Source organism: Thalia democratica, chromosome 4, assembly GCF_965202585.1.
Source record: "Thalia democratica chromosome 4, ktThaDemo2.hap1.1, whole genome shotgun sequence".
Taxonomy (NCBI): domain Eukaryota; kingdom Metazoa; phylum Chordata; class Thaliacea; order Salpida; family Salpidae; genus Thalia; species Thalia democratica.
In genome coordinates this window covers 43625700-43653445 of record NC_139168.1, presented here as the reverse complement: position 1 = coordinate 43653445, position 27746 = coordinate 43625700, and the positions used below count along the sequence as shown (strand labels likewise).

Here is a 27746-nt window from a genome sequence, read left to right as displayed (position 1 = left end):
AGTCACCTCTCGCGAATCTACGAACATTGTGTCCGCAGTAAAAGTACGTAACTAAACGAGATAACGTAATTAAATAAGATATAACAAATATATCTACTGTATTGGCTGTTTTCTTATAATTTGTTTGGTCAAATACAGTTTAGACTTTTAGAGGCTTTCTCGCAGAAGCATAACTTTAAAAAGTCTAAATACTCTAAATAAATATTGAGGTGAGGTGAGTTAGAAAATAAAAGTTATATAACAAAAATTAAATATATTGTTAGCTCAATACATACACTATATTAAAGATTTTTCTTCCTATTTTTTTTAATTCTAAAAACGTAACCAAACGAGAGTGCGTAGCTAAATGAGTGCGTATTTTCGGGAGAGGTGACTTTATTTTTATTATTTGATGGTTTTTGTACATTGAACGTTTAATTAAACTTTTTTTCGTGTTTTATTATACTTATATCTAGATAAGGTAGTTTTCTTTTCACTGTTTTGAATTGTTTAAGTCATATCTACATAGCTTTAAGTAAGTTTTAATATTATTTAAATTGTTTATAATTTACAGTTTATTGAACGACAAAAAAAAAGACGCTCAAATTATTTGGTCCTAGGACCTGGTGCACACAGAACCTTTCGGTTATCGAGTCGCACACCACAGATACCTTTTAACGTCTTTCCAGGACAAGACGTTTAAATTGGACTAAACTTCTTTAAAAATATATAGCCAATTAGTGTTAAGTATTTAAGTTCCCTTAAAAAGAATTATATAAGTTGTATAAAATTCAAGTACTAGCTTTAATACGTGTAAATTTGTTTAAACTAATTAGAAACAAAAAAACCAATTTACTTTTATATCATCAGTTTCATTATGACCAATTTTTGTTTTGACTGTATATACATTTTTTTTTGTAACTCTAGAAAACTTACTCAAATACAAAAAAAACTATTTGTTACACTTTATCTTGACTCTAAGCTACTTAACAATACTTTCCCTCCACATAAGTTTATACTTTTGAAAAGCTTTTGCTGAAGAACAAACTTGATTAAAAAAGAATAACAAAAAAATATTACAAAAATTTTTTTAGTGTTAATATTCTTGTAGAAGTAACGAAAAAACTACAAATTATCTAGGAGGTAAATAGTAGTAATAAAAAAATTATACTTAAGATGTACATTTGAACAAAAAACTTGATAAAATAAAACCCCACTTAGAGTTAATAATAAACTATTTTACATTCATTTACACAAATACATTTTTTTGCATTCAAACTATTAATTCTACAAAAGTCTGCTCAGCAACATGCAGAAGTAAACGAAATTAAGTTATTAGTAGCAACTTAAGCATTTGTTATCACAATGTATCTGTGTACCTAAAAACATATTTTACAATAAAAATAAACAAAATAAAACACATACACTAAACTAAATCAAGATAAATAGTTTTATTTTATCATCTCCGTCTTTTTTTTTTTAGCTTCGGTCAGAAGTTTCATAAGAAATATATATATATATTTTTTTTTTTTTTAAACTTACTTTAAGCTTAAATGAAGTTTTATTAGTTCCATACTAAAGCAGTTTTGATAAAAATATATTTTGATAGTATTGAGTTTTTTTAAAGTTAAACAAAAATACAAGTTAACCACTAAAAAAAATATTGACAAGTATGGCTGCTGTAGATTAAGATTTTATTTTATGATTTTCTTTCTCAGCATTTGTAATTTTATGTTATAATGTTTTTAAGTAAATATTTATTTTAAAGTTGGTTACTGATTTTTCCAAGTAATTAAATTAAAATTAAAAAACAGTTTAACTAAAAATTCTAGATAGATTTTAGTTAAGAGGCATAAATCAACAAAGATAATAAAGTTATTAAACAGAAATAATTCAAAAACAAATCTTTTGGTCTAAGAACCTAGGTGTATAATTAGATCTCTCGGTCATCGAGTCGTACACCACTGGTAGTGACTCAATAAAAAAAGCTACAACAACTTTTAATAATCTTAAAGTTCTCCAAATCGATTTTTTTAGCACAACTTTGATTGCTCACCAAATGTTCAGCAATAGCAGATGTAGAAGCTTAGCTATATCGGTCTTACAACAAGACAGTTGAAGAAAACGGGTCAAAGAACATATACCTGTTTGCGTTGATAAGTTTTTGAAATCTGTTGAAAAAGAAGTCTGCTATTATTCACTATTAGGACTGTTGTTATTCCTGATACATGTAAATGACTTAAACTTTGCAGATGATACAATGTTATACAAAACATTCACAAAAGACGCATACCTAAATGGCAGTAAAAATTTTAGCACAGAACTAAAAAAGGTATCAGATTGGCTTATGAGAAACTAACTTAAACTAAACCTTAATAAAACCAGAAGCATGATTCTACATAAATAAAAAAATAGTTTTAGGAAAAATGTAGATCTTAATGTAAAGATAGGTAAAACAGTTATAACAAACATAAATAGCTATAAACTTTTGAGATTAATTATAGACAGAAATTTAAAATAGTCATAACACATAGAAACTATAAAAACAAAATTACAAAAAACATTGGGTGTATTATATAAAACCAGACACTTCTTAAATGAAAAAGCATTATGTTTGATATTAAGTTCTTTGCTTATGAGCAATGTTAGATATGGCTTGTTGTGCTGGGGAAGAGCAAATAAAAAATGTACAAATGATATAATGTTCATCTAAACAAAGCACTTAGATGCATACTATATGAGAAATATGATGATAGTGTAAGAGAATTAAAAACTCAGGAAAAAATACTTGATGTTGAAAGTCTGTATCTATATGAATTAGGTATGTTTAAGTTTAATAATAATTTGTTACCAGCTAACTTCAATAATTACTATATAAGTGTAAAAATGTCCATAATTATCATACGAGGTCTTCAGAAACAATTTTTTCCTACCTAGATTCAACAGCAAAATAGGTCATAAACCGCTATCCTACCAAGGAAGTAGTTATGGTTTAAGCTACCATTATGTTTAAAATATAAGTTATTTTACAAAGTTTCAGGATGAACTTTAAAGTTATCTATTAAATAGTGAATATCAAAGTCATTAGTGATCATTTCTACTCGTATATTTACTTTTACGAGTTAATAGTGTTTGCCATTTAATACCCAAAATTATTATTTTGTTCAAAAGTTGATTTGTAAAGTTATAATAATAGTGGTTTAGTCTAGATTGCAGCATTTTCTTCCTAGTTGTTTTTTAGATTTTTTTTTAAGATTACTGTTTTGAATTAAATTCAGATTACTAACAAACTTTTTCCTTTTTTTTTGGTTTTTTTTTAGCATGCCAATGTAAAAAAATTACTTATAGATGTATATACTTTAACAGAAAGTTAAGTATTTAAATATTAAACTGAGATAACTGTTTCAAGCAAACTTATACTAAAAAATCTCTTTTTCTAAGAAAGTAAAAGAAAAAAATATTCTTATTTATGTTTGCAAGTATTGTTTGCTTCCTATTATTACAACTCTAGACTTAGACAAGTTTTCAAAACATAAAAAATATATGTTTTAAAATAGAAGGAAATTTGTTGTTGTTGTCATTTTTGTTCATTATTATTGTTTTTTTTTTCTTATTAAAAACATAAATATTACAGTACTTATCTTTATATTTTAATTTATAAAAATTAAGTACAGTTATGGTAGAATTAAATTCTTTAAAAATATTAAAAACTAAACAAAAGTTTATTTGTGTATTCAAATATATTATTTTTGATGTTCAAGTAAAATTATAAAATAAAAAAGTTACACACTTTAGCAGAAAATACTGATAAAAATTAACTCAAAAATATTTCACCGTATTACTTTTTTACCTTCTTTATAGAAGCTGTAACATATCATTAAAGTATCCACATGTTTGTTATTAGTATTGTTTGTCTCCTTTTATAAGTTATTTTAAAGTTATATATCTTTTTTTTTAGTTCTTATGTTACTAGACAAATATTTAAATAAATTTTTTAACAAAATGTTCAGTTATTTTTTGTTTAGCTTTCTTTATTTCGTATAACTGATTGCTTTATTACTAAAGATTTAAATGTTAAAATCAGAGTTTCCTAAACACCAGGTCCTTAGACCTAATTTTTTAAGTGCTTTTTTTATCGTTTAATAAATAATACTACTAAAATTATGAATGCAATAAAAAGATCTGCTGTTGCTTAACATTTGGTGAACAATCAAAGTTGTACTGAAAATTTGGAGAGATTTAAGATAATTAAAAGCTGTTGTAGCGTTTTCAACTTAGTCAAAATGTAAGCTTTATGTATTTTAAATAGAAAACTTACCCTTTGTAGGCAAAACGAATTTGAATAAAGTGTTGCTTTATTTGCTTAATGCTCTTTTTGGTGTGTATATGTTTGTATTTAATTACCTCTAATAACTAGTATTTAGATTAGTTTTGTGTAATTTACTTTGTATGTAACTAATATTTGTTTATTATTATTATTACTATTGTAGCTAAATAAGTTAAATATATCTGGATAACTGCATTGAGTAGCTCTTTTGTGTACACTGTTTAAAAATTGATTGGACTTAAAATTTATGCCTTGTTCCAACTTTTTACTAATAAATATATTGTTTTTTAAACAATATCTAAAGAAATAAAAAACGAATACTAAGCTAATATTTTGATATCATATACGCATAAAAACTTAAAATCGCCTTTTATTTTCCCATTTACTAATAATTTTCTACTGACCTAATAAAAACAACCATCTTTGAGAAACTTGGTTTTAGATTTTTAGAAGAAAATTTATCAGACTCGAGGTGGTTTATTTACTTTTATTTATAAAAATATTGTTGTCTTTTACTGTATAAGTCTTTATTATAGAACTAAAAATGAACCTTTTTCAAATCATATCTACTTACCTGTTTTATTTTAAAAGCTTGTGAATAAATGTTTAGTAGATGTTAATCTAAAAGTTTTGACAATTGAAATGTTAAAAAAGAATATTTTTAAATCAATTTTTTTTAAGGTGTTTTTAAAGAATACTGTACACGATTTAGAATCAGTAATAATAACGTAAGCACACACCAGGATCGTTTTTATTATAAGCTACAAAAATAAAGGAAATTTTTGAAACATTTACTACTAGATTTGCTGGACTTTATCGTTAAGTCCAAAATAAGTCTTGGTATATTTAAGATGTTTTTTTGAAACTTACACTAGATACAAAAAGAAATTTTTTGATCTTGGGACGCACATAAATTTTCTATTCTAGTTAAGTGTGCACACATTTCAATTACTGCTAGGACCACTGACTTAACCTTTTTATTAAATCTTTAGCTTAAGAAACTTATTTCGAAATGCTATGCTAACTAAGTATATAAATAAACACAACTATTTTAAAATTCTATTTTCAAAACAACGTTTCACTCAAAGAAAGAGACCGACAGTTATTAATTAAATCTTATTCAAACAGAATTCTATTAAAGTTTTTCAAATAATAAAATGTAGTAAGAGTAGTTAAATTTATAGTAAAGCTGAAATTATTGATTTAGACCTAGAATTATTTTTTTATCTCAAACACAAATCAACTAATAAGTTATTTGAACATATACATTCTTTTATGTCTAAATTATACACATAATAAATATTTTGAGTAATTGAAAATTGTTTTTATAAAATTTAAAAACTAATTTTTCGCCTAAAAAAATTTAGAATTGTAAATATATTTTTGTTTTATTTATGGAAAAAAAAACAACTAGTCTTTAAATATTTGACAAAAGCTAAAATAATGAAATTAATCCGGAAGTAAAAGATTTTTTTTTCATTTAATTACTATTTATTGTAGGAATAGGTCAAAATTCACTACGTCAATTTTGCACAGATGTAACTTTTACATGGGTTTCATTTCCGCTCGTATCAAAAGATATCAATTTTTAGTATATCTAACATTTATAAAGCGTCAATTTTACGTACAAAAAGTATCTGCAAAGCTTCTTTTTACATCTTTTTAATAATGTCAGGATTCACCAGTCAACTTCTTTCTTATACTTTTAGCCATATGTTTTTATTTGAAAAAAAACAGACTTAATCATTCAATAATTTCAAGAAATCTATGGGGTTTTTGTAAAACAAGGCCCTTTTGAATAGTGAGATTTTGCGGGTTTTTTAGTCAAGTTAGCAAATATTTAGAAATATAACTTAAATTGTATAAAATGTTATGTTCACTAACACTAACATTTAATTATCAATTTAATTTTTTCTAATAGGTCCCAAATAATATTTTTATTGTTTTATTTTACAGTGCTAACTTAACAATTCCGGAAACAATAACGGACTTAACAATTAAAATAGTATATTTATTATTATTTCCTTTAAGATTATCTGTTAACTTTTGCTGTGTTTTTAATTCAAAATTGTATTTTAAGACATAACTTCTAAAATCTGACAAATTTATAAAGACATGTATAATATAAGTAACTTGAATATAAAAACAACATGAACCTATACATATTATGATTGAGACCAAATAAAAGTTTTATATATAAACACAAACTTTTAACTCTTAAATGGATTATTGTACTTTATGTTTACATTATAATATATTAAGTATGAATAGTATTTTTATTGATTTAATAACTTTAAATATAAACCTAATACTTAGTTTTATCTTTGATTTCATTGTTTGTTTTAAATTTAGAACTTAAAAGTAAGGTTTTGCTAATAAAAGAAGCTGTTTTACAAACTTGACCAATAACTTATACTTATTTTAATTTTTTATCTGCTCTACAGGTAAATAGTAATTAGTATTATTCGAATAAAAATACATAACAAAATAACTAGGTTTAGATTTTATTAAACTTATAACACTAAACTACCTTTAGAAAGTTCTAAGCATAAGTTCAAGCCTAATTTTAACTGTAAAAAGAATGAAAATTTTTAGTAATGTTCTTAAGTCAAGCAAATAAAACTTTTAATTTTAGTCAAATAGCACTACTAGAGTAAAGAAAAATCCTAAAAACTATTCGATTAAAGTTTTATCATTTATTTCAAAAGTACTTAAATATATTTAAAGTTTTAAATACTTAAAATAAAAGTTTATGTCCTTTTAAAAAGATGAACTTACAGTAAATTTTAATACATAGGTGGTCGTGGTCTGTACCCTTGATTCATACCTGCAGGTGGTCCTCTTTGACGCGGATCCCACTGTGGTGGCCTAGAGTTATGTCCGACAAAGTTATGCTGCGGACGATGCATGTTTCCCATAGATCGCGGACCTGATTGTCCCCTAACTGGTGCTTGCATCATGCCTCTTTCTCTATCACCAAAGTTTCCAAAGTGGCTTTGCTTATATTGTGGACTGCGTGGTTGACTTGAGTTCGGTCTGAATGGTTCATCCACTCGAGGTTGGTAAGGAGGAGTGCGCGGCATGAAATTTGGGGGTGGCAACGGCTTATTTTGATCTGGATTGGATATAAGCTTGCGCTCACTTTCTTCAAAAAAGGGTGGAGGTTGGAGTTGGTCCTCAAACAGATTAGATGAAGGTCTCATTGGTGAGGGCGGCTTTTCATTATTCTGAAACTTTTTAATTGAACTTTTGTACTTTTTACTACTCATGCGAATTTCTTCTAATGACAAATTTTCATCGCCTGGATGCATCAACTCAGTTGTTGCTGACAGCATTTTTGGGCCTGTTGTAAATGTTTTAGTATTTTCTTCAGTTTTTTCTTCTTTGACTTGTATATTAGAAGCAGCAGGAAAAAGAGGCTTTGGTTCTAATTTTACTTCATTATCACCATGTAAAACTGTGGGATCAGTTGTAGGGTTTGAAGGACGTTGCGGCATACCCATAGGTCTCTCTTGTGGCGGCATGAAACCTCTTGGTCTTGGAGGCATACCCATTGGATTTTGAACCATTGCCATAGGAGGACCTCGTGGCCTCATCATTGGACCTCCCAGTCCCATAGGGCCATGCATTGGTCCTCTAAAATCACCATTGTTCATCATTCCTGGCCACTGCATGTTGGGGTTAGGTCCTCTTAGCATATTCTGACCGCCCATCATTGGATTAAATCCTGGCATCATTCCAGGCATAAGTTGTCCTGCCATAAAATTAGGAATGCTCAACTCTTCTACCTCATCAGAATCAGAGTCGTCTTGTTTCCGCTTCTTATTTTTAGGTCCTTCCTTATTGGCTAGTTTTAACTGGTGAGCTTGCATGTCTGCATGTGGAATTCCTTCCATGCCATAGATATCTACTTCAATCGAAGTTCTTCCTTGAATTGCATTTGGAATGCTTGAAATTTGCTCCCGATGCACCTAATTAAAGAACATATATTATATAACACATTTTTTTTTATAAAGTTTGATCAGGGTTGCCACTATAGAACTGAAAAAAAAATGCTGACTTTTCCTCTCTTATCTTTGTAATTTTCCTGACTTTTTTTAATGTAATTATTTTCAATTTTTGTATATTTTCTTATTAAAATATTTTAGAAGAACAACCATAAAACTTTCTTTAAATTGTCTTAAATTGTGCACAATGTGTTTTTGTGATAATTGCCATATGTAAAAAAAACTATAAGCTAAAATCTCAGAAAATCGAATTCCACTAAGGTGAAACTTTATTCATATTGTCTAAAATCTTTCACAGGGTGTTTTTGTGGTATTTGGCAAATGTAAAAAATGTTTAGCTGAAAACTCAAAGGTTGCCATATTCATAGTTCTACCCTAATAAACACTTGAATTTAAATTTATTTTATCATCATTTTTAATAGACCATTCAAAAATTGATTTTTAGAAAGCCAAGAATTCTTGAAATACATTGGTTTTGACTTCCAAATAATCAAAATATGATATGCGTATAACACATTTACCCAAGTATTATAAAAAGACCTGGAAAGAAAAACAACAGTGATTAGTTTGAAAACCCTATACATTAAGTATTAGTTTTCTGTACAAGTAATTTTAATTAAACACCTTAAAACAAATAATAAACTAACTCTCCACCACATATTAAATACTTACAAAAGATCATAGAAGTTTTTAATTTATTTCAAAAATTTAATTAGACTCTGAAAAAAGATAAACTGTCTAAGTTATATTTTTTAGAAGACAAATTATGCAAAATGCAGTTTTAGTGATGACAGACTCTCTTTTGAGAGCCTGTTTATACCAAATTTCCTGAATTTTTATTTTAAACTCCCATTTTTTCCTGCCTTTTGTCTTTTTTTTTCTTCTTGACTTTTCCTGACTATATGGCACCCTGTTTGATACTGAACAAAAAGCATTAAAAAATAGTTTAATGTTAAATTTTTTTTTTTAATATTTAACCAGTTTTACATGAAACAAAAGTTAATTTCAATAAGACAGTAGCAAAAGTTGATAAAATTTTTAAAACTCCACATGATAATTTAATTAAGGGCATAGGGTGTTAAATTACTCTTTTCACAATTAGTTTAATTTTATAGAGTTTTAACTAAGCTACATGACGCTTTTTACAGATTTTAAAAATTCAAAAATTTTAGCAGGTCAAAGTTGAAGGCTATAATAGGTTCCTTATGGGAGGCACTAACTAAAATTGCAAAAAATAAACTATTTCACTAAAAATCTATCTTATCCTGCGCTTTTCAAGATAAATACCTCAAATAACATAGGAGGAGATAGACTTTTAGTGATTTCTAGTTATTTGCTGTTTTAGTTTGCGCCTCCCATAAGGAACCTATTGTAGTCTCCGACTTTGACCAGCTATATCTCAAAAATTATTTTGAGGTTAAAAAATCTTTTAAAAAGCAACTTGTAGCTTAGTTAAAACTCTATAAAATAAGACTAAACTGTGAAAAGGGTGATTTTTTATGTAATTTATAGACTAAAAACATGATCTAAGGTTATTACTAGAAAAATATACAATTAAGGGCATAGGGGAGTCCAAGTGTACATTTTTTTTAAACAAAAATTAACATTAGCTCTTATATGAAAGCTTAAAGTATATACTACAAACCAGTTTTTATAGAACAAAATAGGGTTAATTTCCTCAGAAGCTTAAAAATTCACTAGAAATATATCTCCTTCCTCAAATTTTCAGGAAACATTACTTTTATCATTTCAAAGACTTTTAATGTCAGGTTTTTGAAAATATTATCAAATAAAAATTTTTGATAAAAAAAGAAAACAAAAAAATATGTGGTTTTTTTTAGATAAAAGTTTTAATTTTCAAAAAAAAATCCTGCATTAAATTAAGTTAAATATTAGTAACGGACTTACTGTGATGATTTAAGGAAGATTGGTTAAAAATTTAAGGAGGAGATAGATTTTTAGTGATATAGATTTTTTGTTTGTGCCTTCCATTAGGAACCTATTGAGGTCACTGACTATGATCGCTTATATCTTGAAAGTTACTTTGAATTTTATTAAGTGGTTAATAATGTCTGATAGCTTAGATTAAACTTCTAAAAAATATGATCAACTTGTAAAAACCAAGGTGGGCCCCCTATGCCCTTTAATACAGCATATTTTATTTTCTAGTACTCTTTAATTTTAAATAAACAAAGCTTAGTTATTTGAACAATATCCAAAAACTTTACATAAAACAAGTTAATATTTAATAATCTACTTAATATGGAGATTAAAAAATTTACATTTTCTTAACCTTAAAACTTGGGTAACGTTTTTTAAACAACTAATGTACTTCAATCAACTGCCAAGAATACACATTCCAAACTTTTAAATGCACAGTTCAAATATTAAAACCTAAAAATTCTTCAATTTATATAATATAAGAAATTTAAGTTTAAAAACTGAGCTATCTAACTTATTTAGTTGAAAAAAAATTAACAGACGCAAAAATACTATATGTTTAATAAAAAACAGTATTTTATATTTTTAGTTTATTTTTTTTGAATTTAAAAATTCCAAAGTAATTTTATTATTCAAGGTTTTACTTACACTTGTTAAGAAACTAATGATAACAATAATAATAAAGGGCTCCAAATTTTGATAGTTATCTTAAATGTGTTTGAAATCAGTTTTTCACTTTAAAAAAATAATTATAATTTTTGTATTACTCTACAATTTTTTTAAAGTTCAGGTATATGTTTACAAAACAAAATTATTTTTTTTAATAATTAAACTAAAAATAACAAAACTTATTCAACCAATAAAAACTATATTATTTTATAAACTATTCTGATTATATCATTCTGTCAAACAAAATTTTAAGAAAATAGTTAAACTTTAAAAACATACAAGTTTTAAAATAATGGTAAAATTATTAAAAAAAAAACAAGTGTGGAAACATTAATGGTTTTGAACAAATGAATAAAATTATAATATTATAACAACTTGTGGGATTTGTGACTTAAAGTGACAAAGAATAAGCTGTAGTCTTCAAAAGTACTTTGTATTTAGCAGGGTGGCAAGGCGTTTTTTTTTTAAGAAACTTAAAACTCACAAAAAAATATGACATTTTTAAAACTACCCATTTTTTAAACACATATAATAAAAGAAAAAATAAGAATTGCGACCCAACCTGTGCTTAGACTAACCTGTAAAATTGAGTTGAAACATTCATAAACAGAACAATTTCATGTGAGAAAGAAAGTTTCATAACCTTTGGAAATTAAAGGAACTACAAAATACTTCTAATATATGTGTAAACAAAATAAAAGTTATTCTCTTTTTTTTAATATAAGTTGTTAAAGGTCTTAAAACCTTGTTTTTATCTTATTTGGCTTAAGTTAGCTAAGTAGTTAGAACAATAAATTATTTATGAAAAAAGGCCTATGAATGATAGACTAACTTGGTTTTTGGCAAATAAAGAATCCAAGTTTCTGATTATTTACTATTCCATCTCAAAGAGAAAACTGATAAGAACAATATCAATTATTTTTAATTTTTGTATCAATTAAGCTCATAAGCATAAAAATTAGAATTATTTCACTAAAATTCTTTTTTTAAAACATTGAAAATTAAAAAAAATTAATAGTTTCGTAAAGTTTGATTTTAATTCACTAACCTGCAAGCAATGTACAGCAAGACCTGGACCAGTGAAAAGTTTTTTGTTGCAGACATGACATTTAAAATGTTTTGCCTTTTGATGATGAATCAGAATCTTTTCATCTTCAAACTGCCTGTTGCAGTACCAGCACCAAGGTTTCATTACACGCTTCTTTTTACGACCCATTTTGGTAGTTATTATAAAAATTCTTCAAAAAAAAAGCAAAATTAATAATTGTTGAAAGTTGTAAAAAAGTTTATAAATATCAACCATTTTCAAATATTAAAATACTGATATGTTTAAAATAATAAAATCAGGCACTCTAAAAATATCAACTAGATCTTAACTTATATAATTTAGAGGAAAACATGTGTTAACAATAACATTAATACATTAATGTTCTTCAAACAAATAAACACTAGTTTAAGACAACATAGTGTGGCCTGATAGCATAGGGGTACTGCTTCAAAAACTCTCTGATTTGAACATTGCACAATCCAAACCTAGTGGTTGACACATATACAAAAAAAACATAGGATAGTATGTTTGTATAAGTGTCATTTGTTATTGCTTAAGATACAAAAAATCATAGTTTAAAAAATAATAATAAAATTTAGCAACAAACCTTTATTATGAAAAATATAAAGTTTTCTAACATTGGAAAAATAGTAAATAGCATCCTATCAAAAAGTCACTACTCAGTAGGCTGCTTATAAAAATGGCAACTTTTGAATTTTGAGCTGGAAATAGTTTTACATTCATCAAATATCACAAAAATATGTGAACATTTTTAGATGATTAGAAAAAACTTAGAGTTAGGCTAAATCAATGTTTTCTGAAAACAACAAAACTTTCCAACAAAAAACTTAAGGATGAAGAAATTTATTAAGTCCCTAAGTTTACATAAGAGTTGTTTTCAGAAAAAAAATTATTTTGAGATAATTTTAAGATTAGAAATTTTTAGATAAAGTATGAATCAATAATAAACAGAGTCCAAAATTAAAAGAATAAACTTAGTTTTAAAGAATTAAGTTTATTATAAAGTAGAAAATTAACCTGAGAACTAACAAATGTATATAATCTAACCTCATTTCTGCAATAAAATACTAAAATAAACCTTTTTTTAAAGAATTTGAAAAAAAAATAACCTGAGTTTTTATAAAATTCACTGTATATACTGAAATAGTGGGCCCTGATGACATATGGGCCCTAATGACCACCATGAAAACTTTCTTAGTTGATTTCAAAATTCAAACCCAATGGTCAACACATATTTTTAAAAAGATGCCTGCTTATTTTAAAACATGTTATAATTGCCAAAATCTTAGTGTTATTAGAACTTTTCTATTGATTTTTTTATTAAATGTCACTAAAGTAATGTTGTGGTCTATAAAACTTTGAAAATTTTCACAACCAAATTTAGATTTAATATGCAAATTCTGATAGTGTTATGACTTCTAAGATTAATACTATGATAATTGAGTAGAAAAACTTGATAACATAACAATTGATAATTGATATTAATCAAAATTAAGTTTTCAATAGATTAGTTTGCCAAAAATTATGAAATAACATATGATGCTTGATCTACTTTGTTCCTAAGCTTTTTAACTTTCTTTCATTAACCTTCCACATAAAAAACCAAAGATTAAAAATAATTGAAATGACATAAAATTATGTCATTTTAAAAATTAATATTTTGAGATTAAGCTTTAATTATGTGTATATCACATACTATAAAATATCTTATAAAAAAGAACTTTTAGAAATAAATTTGAACAGTCTGCTAATAAGCAAAATAAAATGCTAACACTTTTTATAGTTGAAATTCCTTTAATTATATGCTGTGTTTTCAATGAGATATAATTTAAAATATTTATTTGTGGAAAATTTGTTTTAGTTAGTTCAGAGATGTACTTTTTCCTCATTTTTCCCCAAATACAAAAAAGACAAAACTAGTATTCAAACATAAAAAATTACATATTCATTATTACACTTTTTGACAAAACATATGAGAATCTTTTATAAGAAAACCAAAAAAGCATAGAGATGTTTTATTTATTATTGTAACTTCTTTCAAAAAAAACACCGGATTAAATATAGTAAAGTAAAGTTGCCATAATTTAAGACATAATTTTTTTGAATAATAAGCAAACGTTTGTTTGAAATTAAAATCTCATGCTTGACCAATTGTGTGGCGATCTCTTAAAAAATTTATAAACTATGAGAGAAAGAAAAAAGTGTAGTTGTAAACTATACTTCACTGTTTTTAACGCAACTAGTAAAATTTTATTTAATTATTTTAGTTCGGGTAATTTTTATACTTTACTGAATGTGTTTTGTTGTACTTGAAGAAAATTTTTATCTTAAATTATTTTTAAGTAATACATATTTAAAAAACTATCCGGTAGATATTCTAGGCGCTTCTGATTGGATAAAAACTTACTTTTTTTAAGATTTAGTTACTAAGTCTTTTTTTTTCGATTTGATTGTTTTATGTTTTGGTAAGATAAGTTTGAAAATTTTTAGTTGATAAGGATCATAATAATATTTATTGAATTTGCCATAGTTGCTGCATATCTAGCAATTAAAAATGCTATAGTATCTCAAATGTAAATCGTCAAACATCTAGGCTTGATTTAATTGTTAAAAAAAGTATCATTCATAAAACAAATAGATCTAATGGAGCTGCATTTATAACGTTATACTCGGAAAAAAAATTTAAGAAAAAACTCAAATATTAGTTTATCACAGACTTTTTTTTTAAACTTCTTTTTAAAGTAAAAGCCAACATGAATACAGCTCTATTAAACTAGAATTTAAATTAAGTTATGTTTCAATTCAAAATAAATCATTCTAACAAGCAGGGTTGCTAAAAATAAAGAATTAAAAATACTTAAAAAACGTTTGTTTTTCTTAACTCAAAATATAATGAATTTTACCTACGTAAAAAAGTTTTGCCAATGTTTAGTTTTATGTAAGTTTTACAGAAAGAAATGTTTTAATTACGACAAAAAATACTTGTACTGTATCATCTATTTTAGCATACACATCAAATGTTTTTCAATACATAGATCACACAAAGCTATAATTGAAAAATTAAAACATATAAACTAAAAGTTAATAGTTAATATATTAAAGAAGTTGCCAATAAACTTTATATCTGCACTGGTACTTAACAGATGTACAAATTAAATACATTTAATTACTTTACTTAGCATATTTTATTTAATTAAAAACAGTTTTTCAATTGTTAAGATGTTTTTGTTAGTATGTAGTTTGTTAGTAAAACTTAAAAATTGTAAAGAAACCAAACAAACTAAAACACAAAAGTAGAATATATTTTTTTAAATTAGTTTTAGATAATATTTCTGTTCAAGGAACAAAAATATTATAATAAGCAGACTCTAAACACACTATTTATTAACACTTAAGGGTTATAGTATTTTTATTAGCGAATATTTTTAATACTGTAGACTGGTTTTTTAAAATACGATTTTATATTTAAACTTTTACTATTATAAGCCACTAAAAATTGAACTAACAACGCTTGAGAGTCAAAATTTAAAAAATTGTTAATAAATAAAAGTTTTGGTAATAATTTAGTAGTTAAAATATTAAAAACTTAAATCGATTGTACATTTACAGTTGTTATAAAAGCACTAGTCAAAATTTAATTTCAAAACTGTTCACAAGTGATCAGTATAAAATATGTCTACACTGATTATTTAACACTAAAAAAACAGCAAACGTATAGAGTTTAAATAAATATTAGATACAATGTAAAACTACTGTTTTAGTTTTCTGTGCAAAGTGAAAAAAGTCCTTAAACATTACAGGACAAAGACTAAAATTTTGAGTAACTTCGATAAATATGTTAAAATTATTTTAAGTAAAAAAAAACTTTTAAAAATATATTAGTCATATCTGAAATTTCAAAAATTATATCTAAAAAAAATATACGAACTGAATTAGTATATTTCTTTTTTTTTAGTCGATCAATTAAAAATTTCTTAAACTTATTAAGCTCAAAAAGTTGTTTTTTACACTTTATCAAATTAACTTTTCATACAGTACAGTATAGACTCACTTAAGCATTATAACAATGGTTAAAAGTTTAGGGTAGCATGTAAACAGTACAATTTTAGAAAATAAAGTAATTAGCATTGATAGATAGAGTTAAAATTTTGCGTAAGGGAATAGAGGTTAAGTTAAGGTACTAAATTTGTTAAAAATTTTATTTGTTGGTATAAGAATAGAACTTAGTGTAAAGTTTTCAAAAAAATACTTATATCGTTTTCTCAGAACAAAAGTTCTGAAAGTTAAAAATATGTGAGTAAAAACGGATACAAGTTTGAATTGTGTAAAATAAAGACGTATCGAGTTTTAATAAAGTTTTTAAAAGCATATTAGCACGAAACATGCAGCGTGGTATGTTATGCTTTTTATAAGCTAAGTTTTAAATTTCTGAGTAATAATAATAGTAAACTAATGTAATGCATAAAATTCTGTAGCTTAAACTCCCGACTTGACTGTTGTTTTTATAAACATAATTTAACTAAGGCTAAACTATATTTTAAGATTTTTTGATAGAAAGTTATGCTTTCAGCACATTTTGAAATATTTTTGATTTTTCAATTGATTATCATTTTTCGTCCTAAAAGTACTCCTAAAAGTTTATAAACTTTACTTGTTTATACTTTATATATTGTAACTATCTCCTTTAAACTTTTTTATTTTTGTGGCAAATTGACAAATTTTACAATATCTTGGTTTCTGATTTGTATTTTTTTTAATAAACTTTTTCTTTTTTGATTGTGGCTTAACTTTATTTTATTTTAATCGCAATTTTTTTGGATCTACTAAATTTATCAAATTTTTGTTTACTATTTTTGTAAAGTTTGGTATATTTCACTTAGTTTTGCGTCTTTACATATTTTTTAAAACCATTTGTTTTTGTCTTTTGAAGAAGGACATACATTTGACAAGTAAAACTTCTGCTAACAAACTTAAAATATTTTTATAACCTTCATTCTTGAAAAAGTTTAATCAATATAATACTTCATCTTCTGCAACTAGTTGTTCTACTTCATATAATGCTGCAGTAAAATTTTACGACTGTATCTGTACACAGTAGGCAGAAAAAGGGGGTCAAACGACCATTGGTGATAAAAAAATAATTGTGCTGAACAAAAAATCTAACTAAATGTTAAACATAGTTAGATAGAACTTGTATTTTTTTTTCCAATTTAGTTCTGTTACTTTTCTGCTTTAAGTATTTCAGACATAATGTAAACTTAAATCTATCCAACTTTCCCCTTTTATAGTGTAAAAACTACTAAAAGTTTTTCATAGTTTTAGTCAAAAATTTGCTTCTTGGCAGTTGAAAAATAAATACTGAATAGACTTATGATTTTTTTAAACAATTTTTCTTAAATTTTGTATAATATTTATCGAAAAGTAAACTAAGTTATACAATAACTTTAAACTTTAATAGTTTTTTTGAAATTGATAATTTGTTTAAAAACAAAAGTAAACAGACATCGAAATATCGCAAGTAAAAACTAATAAAGTAATAATATTTCTATCGCTGAAAATTAGTTTGTAGATTCCTTATCATGTTTGCTAAAAGATAAAAAAAAAGATATGTCTATGATAGGTTAATAAGAAATTTAACTCTTAAAAATACCTTATATTGCTCTAAAAACACTAATGATTTTTCAGAAAAGATAGCAGTTTTTTTAATGAGAAAACTTTAAATATTTACAAAGTTATATATTTTTTTAACTTACAATAAACCAAAGAAAAGACAAAAAAAGTAATTGTATCAGCTTTTAAAGAATTTTTTAGCAGTTGCTGTACACATAAGTTTTAGAACTTTTCGACTTATTTTTTAATTTCAAAACAGCAAAAATCTGCTTTGTTTAAGCTTACATAACTTTTAATAATTTAAAGCAAAATAAAACCAAACCCAATTTTTTTGAAAAAAAAACCAGCTCTAAACAATTGAATAAGATTCTTCGTTTAATTTTTAGTCACTAAAATTCTCTATTGCCACTTGCCAATGTGCTGTAATAATTAAGTATACGTTTGAAAGCTGACTTAAAATTGTTAACTTATTCTAATTAGCCTTACTATTACGTTTTTTATACGTAAAACAGCATTATGATTTTATGTCTTGTTAAATAAAGCCACCTAACGTTATAAACATTTTCTTCTAATGAGACATTTCATAAATAGATTTATAAGACAAAACTGTTTAATAAATGATTTAATAAAAAAGACTTTTTTTAATCTTTTTTAAACGTGTAAGAAGAATGCTAATATTAAAGTTAGATTGATACTGTTTTTTTTTTAGTTAACTTATATTTGTTAAGTGACTGTTTTATTTTAGAATGTATCAAGTTTATTGAAGCATGTAAGCATTATTTGTTTGTTTGTTTTTAATCAACTCATGACAACTTTTATACAATTGTAATAAATATAATAACATTAAAAAGTATTATTTTCATATTTTACGTGAAATTGATCAACGATAAAAGTTTACATACTATTATTGTGCTGCTGTACTAATACTTTTTTTTCTTTTGTATAAATAAGTTTTACATAAAAAAAAAAACCTAAAATAGTATTAATGCAGGCAGCTCTTTTTAGTAAGCTTTTATGCTAATTCAGTACTCCAATGAAATTTTCACAAGATAGATATATTTTTTAAATAATTTATGCGTATTTGTGTTTAGCTGATGTACTCCGAACTACTGCGATCTCTAGCTTTGTGGGAAACCGCCTCTGTAACAGGTTCGGCAGTTTCGACAGGAGCCAGATTAGCAGTAGCTTCAGGGCCATCTTTATCTTTAGTTGCTACCTCGGTCTGCGACCGAGTGCAAGAGTGTGTAAGAGCTAATACCCTTCTCATTCTACTTATAGCTTAAGTTTAAATATAGACTAACAAGTATCTATATGCTTTATTATACAATACAATCAAAGAACGATAATAAAAGTTATTATATGAGAAGGCTTCTTGCAGTTCACAATTCTAGTTCAGCTGTAACAAATGGTTGCTCGTACAGTTTACTGGTTCAGAAAGTAAGGACTTATACTTCCTCGTTGACACTGGATGTAGAGCGCGCAAGATAAAAAGATATAATATTCAAATAAAGAAAAATAGAAATAAAGTAATAAGTTTATGCCACCGAATGCGTGGGCTTATGGGTCGAGTTCAATGTTCAAAATTATCCAAACTGGAAGTTGTTGCTGCTTGTCTGCTGCAGTATGCGTAGGCTTATGAGTATGGCACGTTAACAACTTAAATCAAGTTGTACGCCCCGTCGACGTTGCTAAAGTAGTTATACAAAATGTATATAGAACAAGATATAAAAACTACGAAGTTATGAAGTTAAGTACAAAGTAAATGTTTCAGACAAACAAACAAATACTTGAATAAGAATGTTTCACCAGAAATCATCTAGATTTTCCAAGATGGCGACTTACACTCACAGCGCCAAGAAAAGGTTTTCCATGAGTTCAGCTATTTTTCCAAGATGGCGGCTTACGCTTCGGACTGGAAACTGGCGTAGTGGTGCTTCTTGTTAACGTCGAAATCCAAATGATCCGCTTTCTCGTTTGCTCTGCTGTTTATATACGTCTTTCTTACATAACAATCGCCTGGTCAAGACATGGTTGCATGATGTAACATGCTGATTAAAGCATGAAACCCGGCGTGATCGGTAGTTAATTCTACATGGCAAAATTGCGTCAACTAGCGGTTGTTATTATTTTTCGAAACAATGTTTTTAAAAATTAAAGTGTTTTTATCATTTTAAAAATTAGTTGTAAAGAAAAGGATTTAATTATCAAATTACTTATAAACTCGACTTTTGGACTATCGAAGCAAAAATAATAAAATTTTCACGTCGATGTCCAACATAGCTATAGAAACAAGAAACTAAGTATAAATTGACGCTTGTCAAACCTTATTTAAGAAAATACGTAATGAAAATAGAAGCAGACCAAGTATACATTTAAACCAGGAGTCGGCAAACTGCGGCCCGCGGGCCGACTGCGGACCGTGAAGGATAATCTGCGGCCTGCGAGCACGTTTATGTTTTGAATAGAATGCAGCCCGCGAGCATGTAAATGTGGCCCGCTGAGCAAATACATATTGTTGTTTTCAGTAACTCGGTTTAATTTGATTAAATTCGTTTTTAGTCTCTGTATATTATTTTAAAACAATTAAAAGACTTTTCTGCTTTAGTTTAAAATGTGAAAAAGACAGATTAGCATTCGACCAATCTTTTTTTTCTCTCAGTTTCATAATAAATTTCGTCTTACAAAAGCAAGTATCATCTGAAAAAAGTGTAAAGAGTGCTTGTATTTAGTAAGGTATTTATATAATACCTACTTAGTAAATAAACTATTTCTTTATAATATAGGTATATTTTTTAACATGTGTTTTAAACATAAATTTATTTTAGATGTTCTATCACTATAAGTTAAATTTTAGTGTGCACAAAACATTTAAGATAACATAATAAGAAGGAATGAAGTTTATTTTATTTTGGTTTTGAAACATTTTTTTAGAAGTTTTCTGTGCACTTTAAATTATTTCCTAGGCACATTTTTTGAATCATTATTTTGTTTAACACTTAATAAGATTACATATACTTTTCGATTATTGTTTATAATGTAGTTTCTTAGTGTGTACTATGCACGTAGCTTGGTACGTTTCTGCAAATCTACAGAAACGTAAACATTTGTTTCGATTATTCAGCTTTTAAGACCTTGTTTCTTTAGCTTTCAGTATTCGTTTTTTGCACTCCTAAGAGATAATTTTTACATTAACTGTACTCTCTAGCAATTTTAGTGTCGTAAATATTGAACAAATTGAATACATCTAAATTGTATACAAATTGCATGATGTAGCTTTATAATATCAAATAGCAAACTATAAAAAGATCTATTTAAAAGCTGTAAATTTTGTTTAAATGATGTAAGAGAATAAAAAAAGTAAGTGTGAGAGAGGATCTTGTACTATTGAAATGTTTGTGAAATTATTTTTGAAGTTTACATTTTTTTGTACAAAAGAACAAATACAGATAGAAGATATATAACAAGATGAATTTTAAAGTAGATGAGCCTCAAAGTAACCTAAAATGAAGAATTAAATTTTGTTTTAAATCAAATTGACTCTCTGAGTTGAATTTTTTAAGATTAAATACCTGTGGTTGACAAATATACAAAAATGAAAAACTTTTGGACCAGTGACGATAATATTATTTCCTGAAGTTTTACCAAGAAGATTAGAATCTATTAAATCAGAAAACATAGCACAATAAGACATATAGCTAGCAACAAGAAGACAAACTGAAAAACTCAATAATAATATAAACAAATTATAGTTTTTTTTTTAATATTTTTGAACTTTGTTTTTTAATTAAAACTTGTTTTACAAATTTTATAAATGCTTAGGTTAGTTAAAGTTTTTATTTTTTCAAGATTAATATCAACAAATTATATTTTTTTTATTAGATTTTAGAACTTCATTTTTTAATTAAAACTTTTTTTAAAGATTTGAAAATGTTAAGACAGGTCATTTGGTGGCACATCAAATATTTAGAAATTTTTTTAATAAAAATTGTTCTAAAGTGCAGTTAGGTGAGTTTTTTAGTAATACTTCTGAAATTTATCCTTCAATTAATATTTATAAACTTAAGTCACAATTAAAAATTTATAACCAAAGGGATAGCTTTAGTGAAGAATTATTTAAAAAAAATTATAAAAAAATTTTATAAAATATATCAGTTTATTTCTTTAATCAATGTTTGATAAATGGTTTTAAAATAAGTTTTATATAACTTATTCAATCTAAGATTAAAAAGAATAAGTTAATACTATTTATTTTACAAGTGTATAGTTGTATTATTATTTCTAAACAAGTTTAAAAAAATAAAATAATTAATATATTTTATGTTTGAATTTATTTATATGTTTTAAATTGTATCTAAAAAATATTGATGTTTAATATTCAAAGTTTGTGGTTATTTAACTAAATTGTTTATTTAATAATTTTTTTTTGGTAAGAAAATGTTTCATTCTTTTTTACAGCTTAAATCTTCATGCTGCCAAAACTAAAAATAACATTTACAAAGATGTATACTCTTCATTACTTTATGAATTATTGTTGACAATAACAAAGTAATTGTACATCTGAATTTTATCTAATATTGTAAACTATTTTATTTTATATCTCTTTTTTTTTTATTCAACTTCAAAGTTTATTGTTTTTATCTAATAAAAGCAAAAATTTTTGCAAATATTTTCTTAATTGGGGAAACTGTTTTTAAAGTTGTATATTTTAGGCCTATCAGTAATTCTAATAAAATTGAATTTTTAATTAATACTTTTATTTTAAATGAAAGGTTTTATAGGTTCATTAAAGTTGCAACACATAAAGTTATAGGGGTCAAGAGCAGTACAAATTGCCTTGTATTCAGTTATTCATTATACTTCAACATTCAATTTATTTTAAATTAAAAAAAAATTCACACTTTCATATAACATCAAAGGTAGTTAAAACTACTCTTTTTTCGTTATGACGTCATCACACGTTATTCTTGATTTTTTTTTGCAGATTCGTAACTTTTTGAACTAGCTACGTCCCTGGTGTGTACAGACACATTTAAAACAATATATATAACATAAATTAAAAAAGATCTTTTAGGTATATATTTTCATTTTTCAAACAATAAATTTTGAAAACTAAACATATTTCAATATTTTGCATACTAATATACACAGGTGTTGCCTATTCAATACAAATTAGATTTAGGGATGGTAAGTTTATTAAGTTTGTATAGTCGTGATGTACGACTAGATAACCAAAAGGTTCCTTTGTACACCAGGTCCTTAGACCAAACATTTTGAGAGCTTTTTTATCATTCAATTAACAATATATACAATTAAACAAAATAGTTCAAATTTAAGCAAATAAACAAGTAAACGTTGCCACACACTCAGACTAAGTCAAGTTAGTCTGAAGACTTTTCAAATCTCATGCCGATTTAGGCTTTTTTTCTGATTTTGGTTTGAATTTCTTTTTTATTCTAGAATACCCGGCTAGTTTTTGATCACTCACGCTGGCTTTTTTGTATTTAAGAGAGGCAAATTATACATGTAAAGTTATGTTATACATAAAACAATTCACAGTGTTGATTTGAACTGTAATAAATGTTGAATCTTAAGTCTCGCATCTGATATAATTTAAAATATTATTTATATTAAATGTATACATATAAAAGTGAACAATCTGTGTTCCCAAAAAACCTTGAATTCTTAAAAAGCTTGGAGTTTGTAAATCTATGCTAAAAAAATCTGGAAAAATCTCTAAATTGAGAATTTTTGAAAAAACCTGGAATTTTAAAGAATTTAACATTTAAAGTATTTAAATTTCGATTTGACATAAAAATTCTGTAATATTTTTTTTTTGTTATCGCCCTTTTCTTTATTTAAAACACTTAAAGTAGCTTAACAGTGTCTTTTTAATTTTGCTATACTGTTCAAGACAGTTTTTATCTTAAATTTAATTTTATACTAAAAATAGACCCCAAAACTTGTATTTTTAAAAACCTGTAGGAAATCAGAAAACCTGGAGATTAAAAAAAAAACCTTTGGCATCCCTGGAACTGTTTACATTCTTTCTAAGGGTAAGAAATAGCACTTATATTTTTGTTTGACAACCTTCAATTTTACACAACACAGGAAAATAGTTTTTTGAATAGGTAATAATGGAAGTTTTAAGTATAATGATTAGCTATTTTAGTTTTTTTATCTTTAACATTCCATGTAGGTAATCAGATTTATATGGTTTCGCAGTATAATCTTCTTTTATTGTGTGTAAAACCTTATAAAGAAATTATCATAGGAATTATTGTAGTGCACAGTATTTTTTTTGCTTCTTAAAAATTTTTTTTTGATTAGTCTGTAGTTACTGAACATAACCATGTGCTTTGTTGAAACTGACTTAGCAATTTTTTTTTTTCGTTTTTTGAAATAACTTCTAACTAACGTTTTTTAAGTTTGTATTTACTTCAAGCTGAATTTTAATACTTATTTTGCTATATAATTAATTCACTATTAAAAACTTCGTTATTTATTTATTTTGTGAACTCTATTTTAAAAAGGTTAACAAACATGCTAGTTTAAAAATTGAAAAAATCAGACTAGGTTAGACCTGTTTAAGACATTTTTAAAAACTCAGGTGTGTGAAACTTTAATTTCAAACACTTTTAATAAACCTTTGAAATCTTAGAATAGTTTTTATGACTGTAGTGTAGTTTATTAATTGTAATTTTTCTAGTTTACTTAAATATAATGTACTTTCTTATAATGATTATATTTTAGTTAGGTATTTAAGCTTGATTAACAGCAAGCTTTTAGCATTTTCAATTTTTAATTTAACTCAGACACTTTTGCTTTTGAAGTGGCAACCGTGTAAAAGACTAATTTATTACTAAAGCTATTTCATTTAAGTATTTGAGCATTAATTATGTTATAACATATTTTTAGTTTTTTTACAAGACAAATCGGTATTAGTTTGATTTAATTAACTAGTTACTCAAACTTTTAAAGAGTGAAAACTATTTAAAACGCAAAAACTGTTTTCAAATGTTAATGTTTTTTAAAATATGAAAAAGTGGTTCATAATTGAAAAAATGTATAAAGTGACCCATAAATGTTTTTCAAGCTCGGTTTTTATAGAGAGTTAGAAGTGTTAGGTTGTAAGTTAAAAAAAAAAAATAATAATTAAGTGATTAAGATAGTAACAAGTTTTTCAAGACTTAAGTATATTAGTCAATGTAAATTTAATTACAATAAATATGTTTAGTTAAGTAGGCATTTTTCGTGTAGCTAAAAGTCATTAGAAATAATAAACTAAATAAAAGTAAAACTTTCTTCAGTGTGACTAAAACTAAAATATAATTTAAATGCCACTGAAACTAAAACTGCGGCCCGCGAAGATTTTGGAAACTTGAAATTTGAACCGCGGGCACCAACTGCCTGCCGACCTCTGATTTAAACTAAACTAAAGTGTTCAACAGGCACCAAAATAATTGCTGATAAAAATTTAAAATCAAACCAAAGCTTCAAACAGCTAGTTGCAAAATGTACTTTAATCATTTGTTTGTTTGCAATTTCATTATTTTTATATCTATGAACCACTAGTTTTTTAGAATTTTGAAGAATTCCTCTAGCTCAGAATGTTTTTACTTTTTTGAATTCTAAACTTAGACAACAAGTATTTATAAATAAAAAACAAAATAACTACACAAATGAGCTGAAAACTACTTTTTTGAGTTTTTTTTTAATTGTACCTGAGTTATTTTTCTATAAATTACTTTTGAAGTTTACAAACATTTTCTACAGAAATATTTGCAAACATAGAAAGTTGTTTGAAATAAGTTTTCATGAGAAAAAAATTATGAGCTAAATAGAGAATACGGTATCGACGATCATTGAGCATAGTGCTGAATACTGACTTTCTAAATTAAAACATCTAACAATTTTCTTTGACGAACATAAAACAGTTAAATTTTTTATTTTTGTTTTTAGCTACAATTTATTTCTTTTAGATTATTAAAAACTCGTAATTAAACCTTGTATGTTATCTTATAAATAAGCTTCACACCAAAAAGTACTTTTTCATACTTTGTAGAGGTAAAACGATCTAGCAGAAGTGCTTATTAAAAGAAAAATCTTCAACTAATTTTCATTCAAAAGGAAACTAAACTTAATTATTAAAATTCATAAAACCAAAGTGTTAGAAATAACACCTATTTTCTTTTAAGTTAAAAACTTTTTTGTAGTGTACAACAAATAATTAATTAAAACTTTTAATGAGACAAAAGTACTAGATGAAAATTTCTAAATATAATCTAAATTGTGTTTATGTATTACAGTTATTTTGTAGATCAACGATTACTTTACATTTTGAAAATAGATTAAAACCTAATTTTTAAGCTAGTGAAAATTGTTTCAAAACTTCAATAACTTGTTAAGATGTTTTTGTAAGGTAATTTTGATTAAAAAAAATGACTAACGAAACTTTCAATGTAGCTTGTAAAAACAACTTTTACGACGACATAAAACTTAACAAAAAAACTTTACAGTTTAGCTATTAAATCTTAAAAGCTACTTAAAAATGCTTGTTTAGAACAAATGTTCTTATACCACTTATTATACTTTTATTCAACTATTGTTGGAAAACACAACTATTAAACATTTTTCAGCTATCTAAAAATAATAAAGTATTTGTTTATGTGATTGGAAACTATGAAATAACTAAAAAAAAGTTGTATGATACGGTATAAATTTCAAAACATGTTTTTAATTTTTCTAATTATTTAGTTTAAAAACTTGTATGGTATCATTACGTAGGCTCAATTACATAATTAATACATTAATAATAAATATATTTATAACGAGACTGTTGATGAGAGACTCTATAATAAAGCTCTATAATGAGAGACTCTATTTATAACGAGACTCTATAATGAAGCGTAGATATTAAAACTAGTTTAAACCTGAAGGCTATCTATATTGTTTTAAAATTCAAAACTTTTTTTTTTAGAAAAAAAAGTATTAAAATTTACTATGCAAAATTATATAAACTATAAAATTAATTTACTTGCTCTAGTACAACCCCTACTGAACAGATAGATTGTTAATCATAGTTAAAGGATCACTAAACTACACTTATCACTCATAAAGAATCATTTTAATAAGTTCAGCTAATCTAAAACTGATATACAAAACCAATATTTTTTGCTAGATTTTTGTTAAAAAAAAACTCAACAAAAACTATTGTTAGTCTTTATAGATTTAAAAGTAGAAATAATAGAATTACTTGCATAGATTAGTAGTGTTAATTCTGCTTTAGTATATTTATTTTTGAACATGTACTTAAACGGACAAAGCAAAAAAAAAACTATAACACATATTGTATTTAAATGGTAAGAAGACTTTAAGAATTAGATCAGACATACAATACTTATAATTGTAAGAGAATTATTTGTGCAAAGAGCTTTCTTTACTTAAGCAAATTAAAAAAAAAAGTTGCTGTATTATACAACAGATTTAATAAAAAAAAGTTAATTTAAATAACTAAAGGTCATATTCATTAAAAATTTGCCAGTACTTTGTTAGTTTTATTACGATCAAAAAAAAAACAAGTTATTGCATACAAAAAATTATATAAAAATATTAAAGTTTGCTAACTTTCAAAATTTTTTAGATGTTAATAAAATGTTTAAGTTTACAATTTATCTATAGTAGTTGTAAATTTATTTAGAAAAAGTCAATTTACAACTTTGTCTCTGTTTTTTCGTAGTATGCTGTGTTGTCTCTTCCTTCTTTCACATTTTCCACAAAATTTAATTTTCTTAAAACTTTAACCTGTAGTATAATTTAATGTGTCTATTTAAAAATAATGGATATTAGTTAAATAAAAATTGATTAACTACATGTTTGCTTTCAAAGTTAATTTATAAATTAAAGTTTAATGTTATCTACAAACCCTATTATAAAATATCTAGTGATACAAAACTCTAATTTTTATATAACTAAACTAAATTTGCTAAATTTATAGATAAGAATCAATGTCTAAACAAATGATTCCATAACATGACATTTGAATCATGGACATATTACATTTTGCAGTTTTAGTCAAAGGAATACGTTTTTTTTATTTAATGTTTAAATTAGACTTAAGCTAATGAATGTTTTATGTAACTCTGAT

General features: G+C 25.3%; 1 protein-coding gene across 1 annotated transcript; it reads right to left on the bottom strand.

Moving 5' to 3' along the window:
* Positions 1 to 6796: 6796 nt before the first annotated feature.
* On the bottom strand, positions 6797 to 12156 carry LOC145833796 (uncharacterized). The gene is made up of 2 exons (XM_082940984.1): positions 11972 to 12156; positions 6797 to 8277 (listed from the first exon to the last, which is right to left on the bottom strand). Exons 1-2 carry the CDS (start codon positions 12137 to 12139, stop codon positions 7093 to 7095), a joined length of 1353 nt encoding a protein of 450 aa, XP_082797110.1. The 5' UTR covers positions 12140 to 12156; the 3' UTR covers positions 6797 to 7092.
* Positions 12157 to 27746: the final 15590 nt, after the last annotated feature.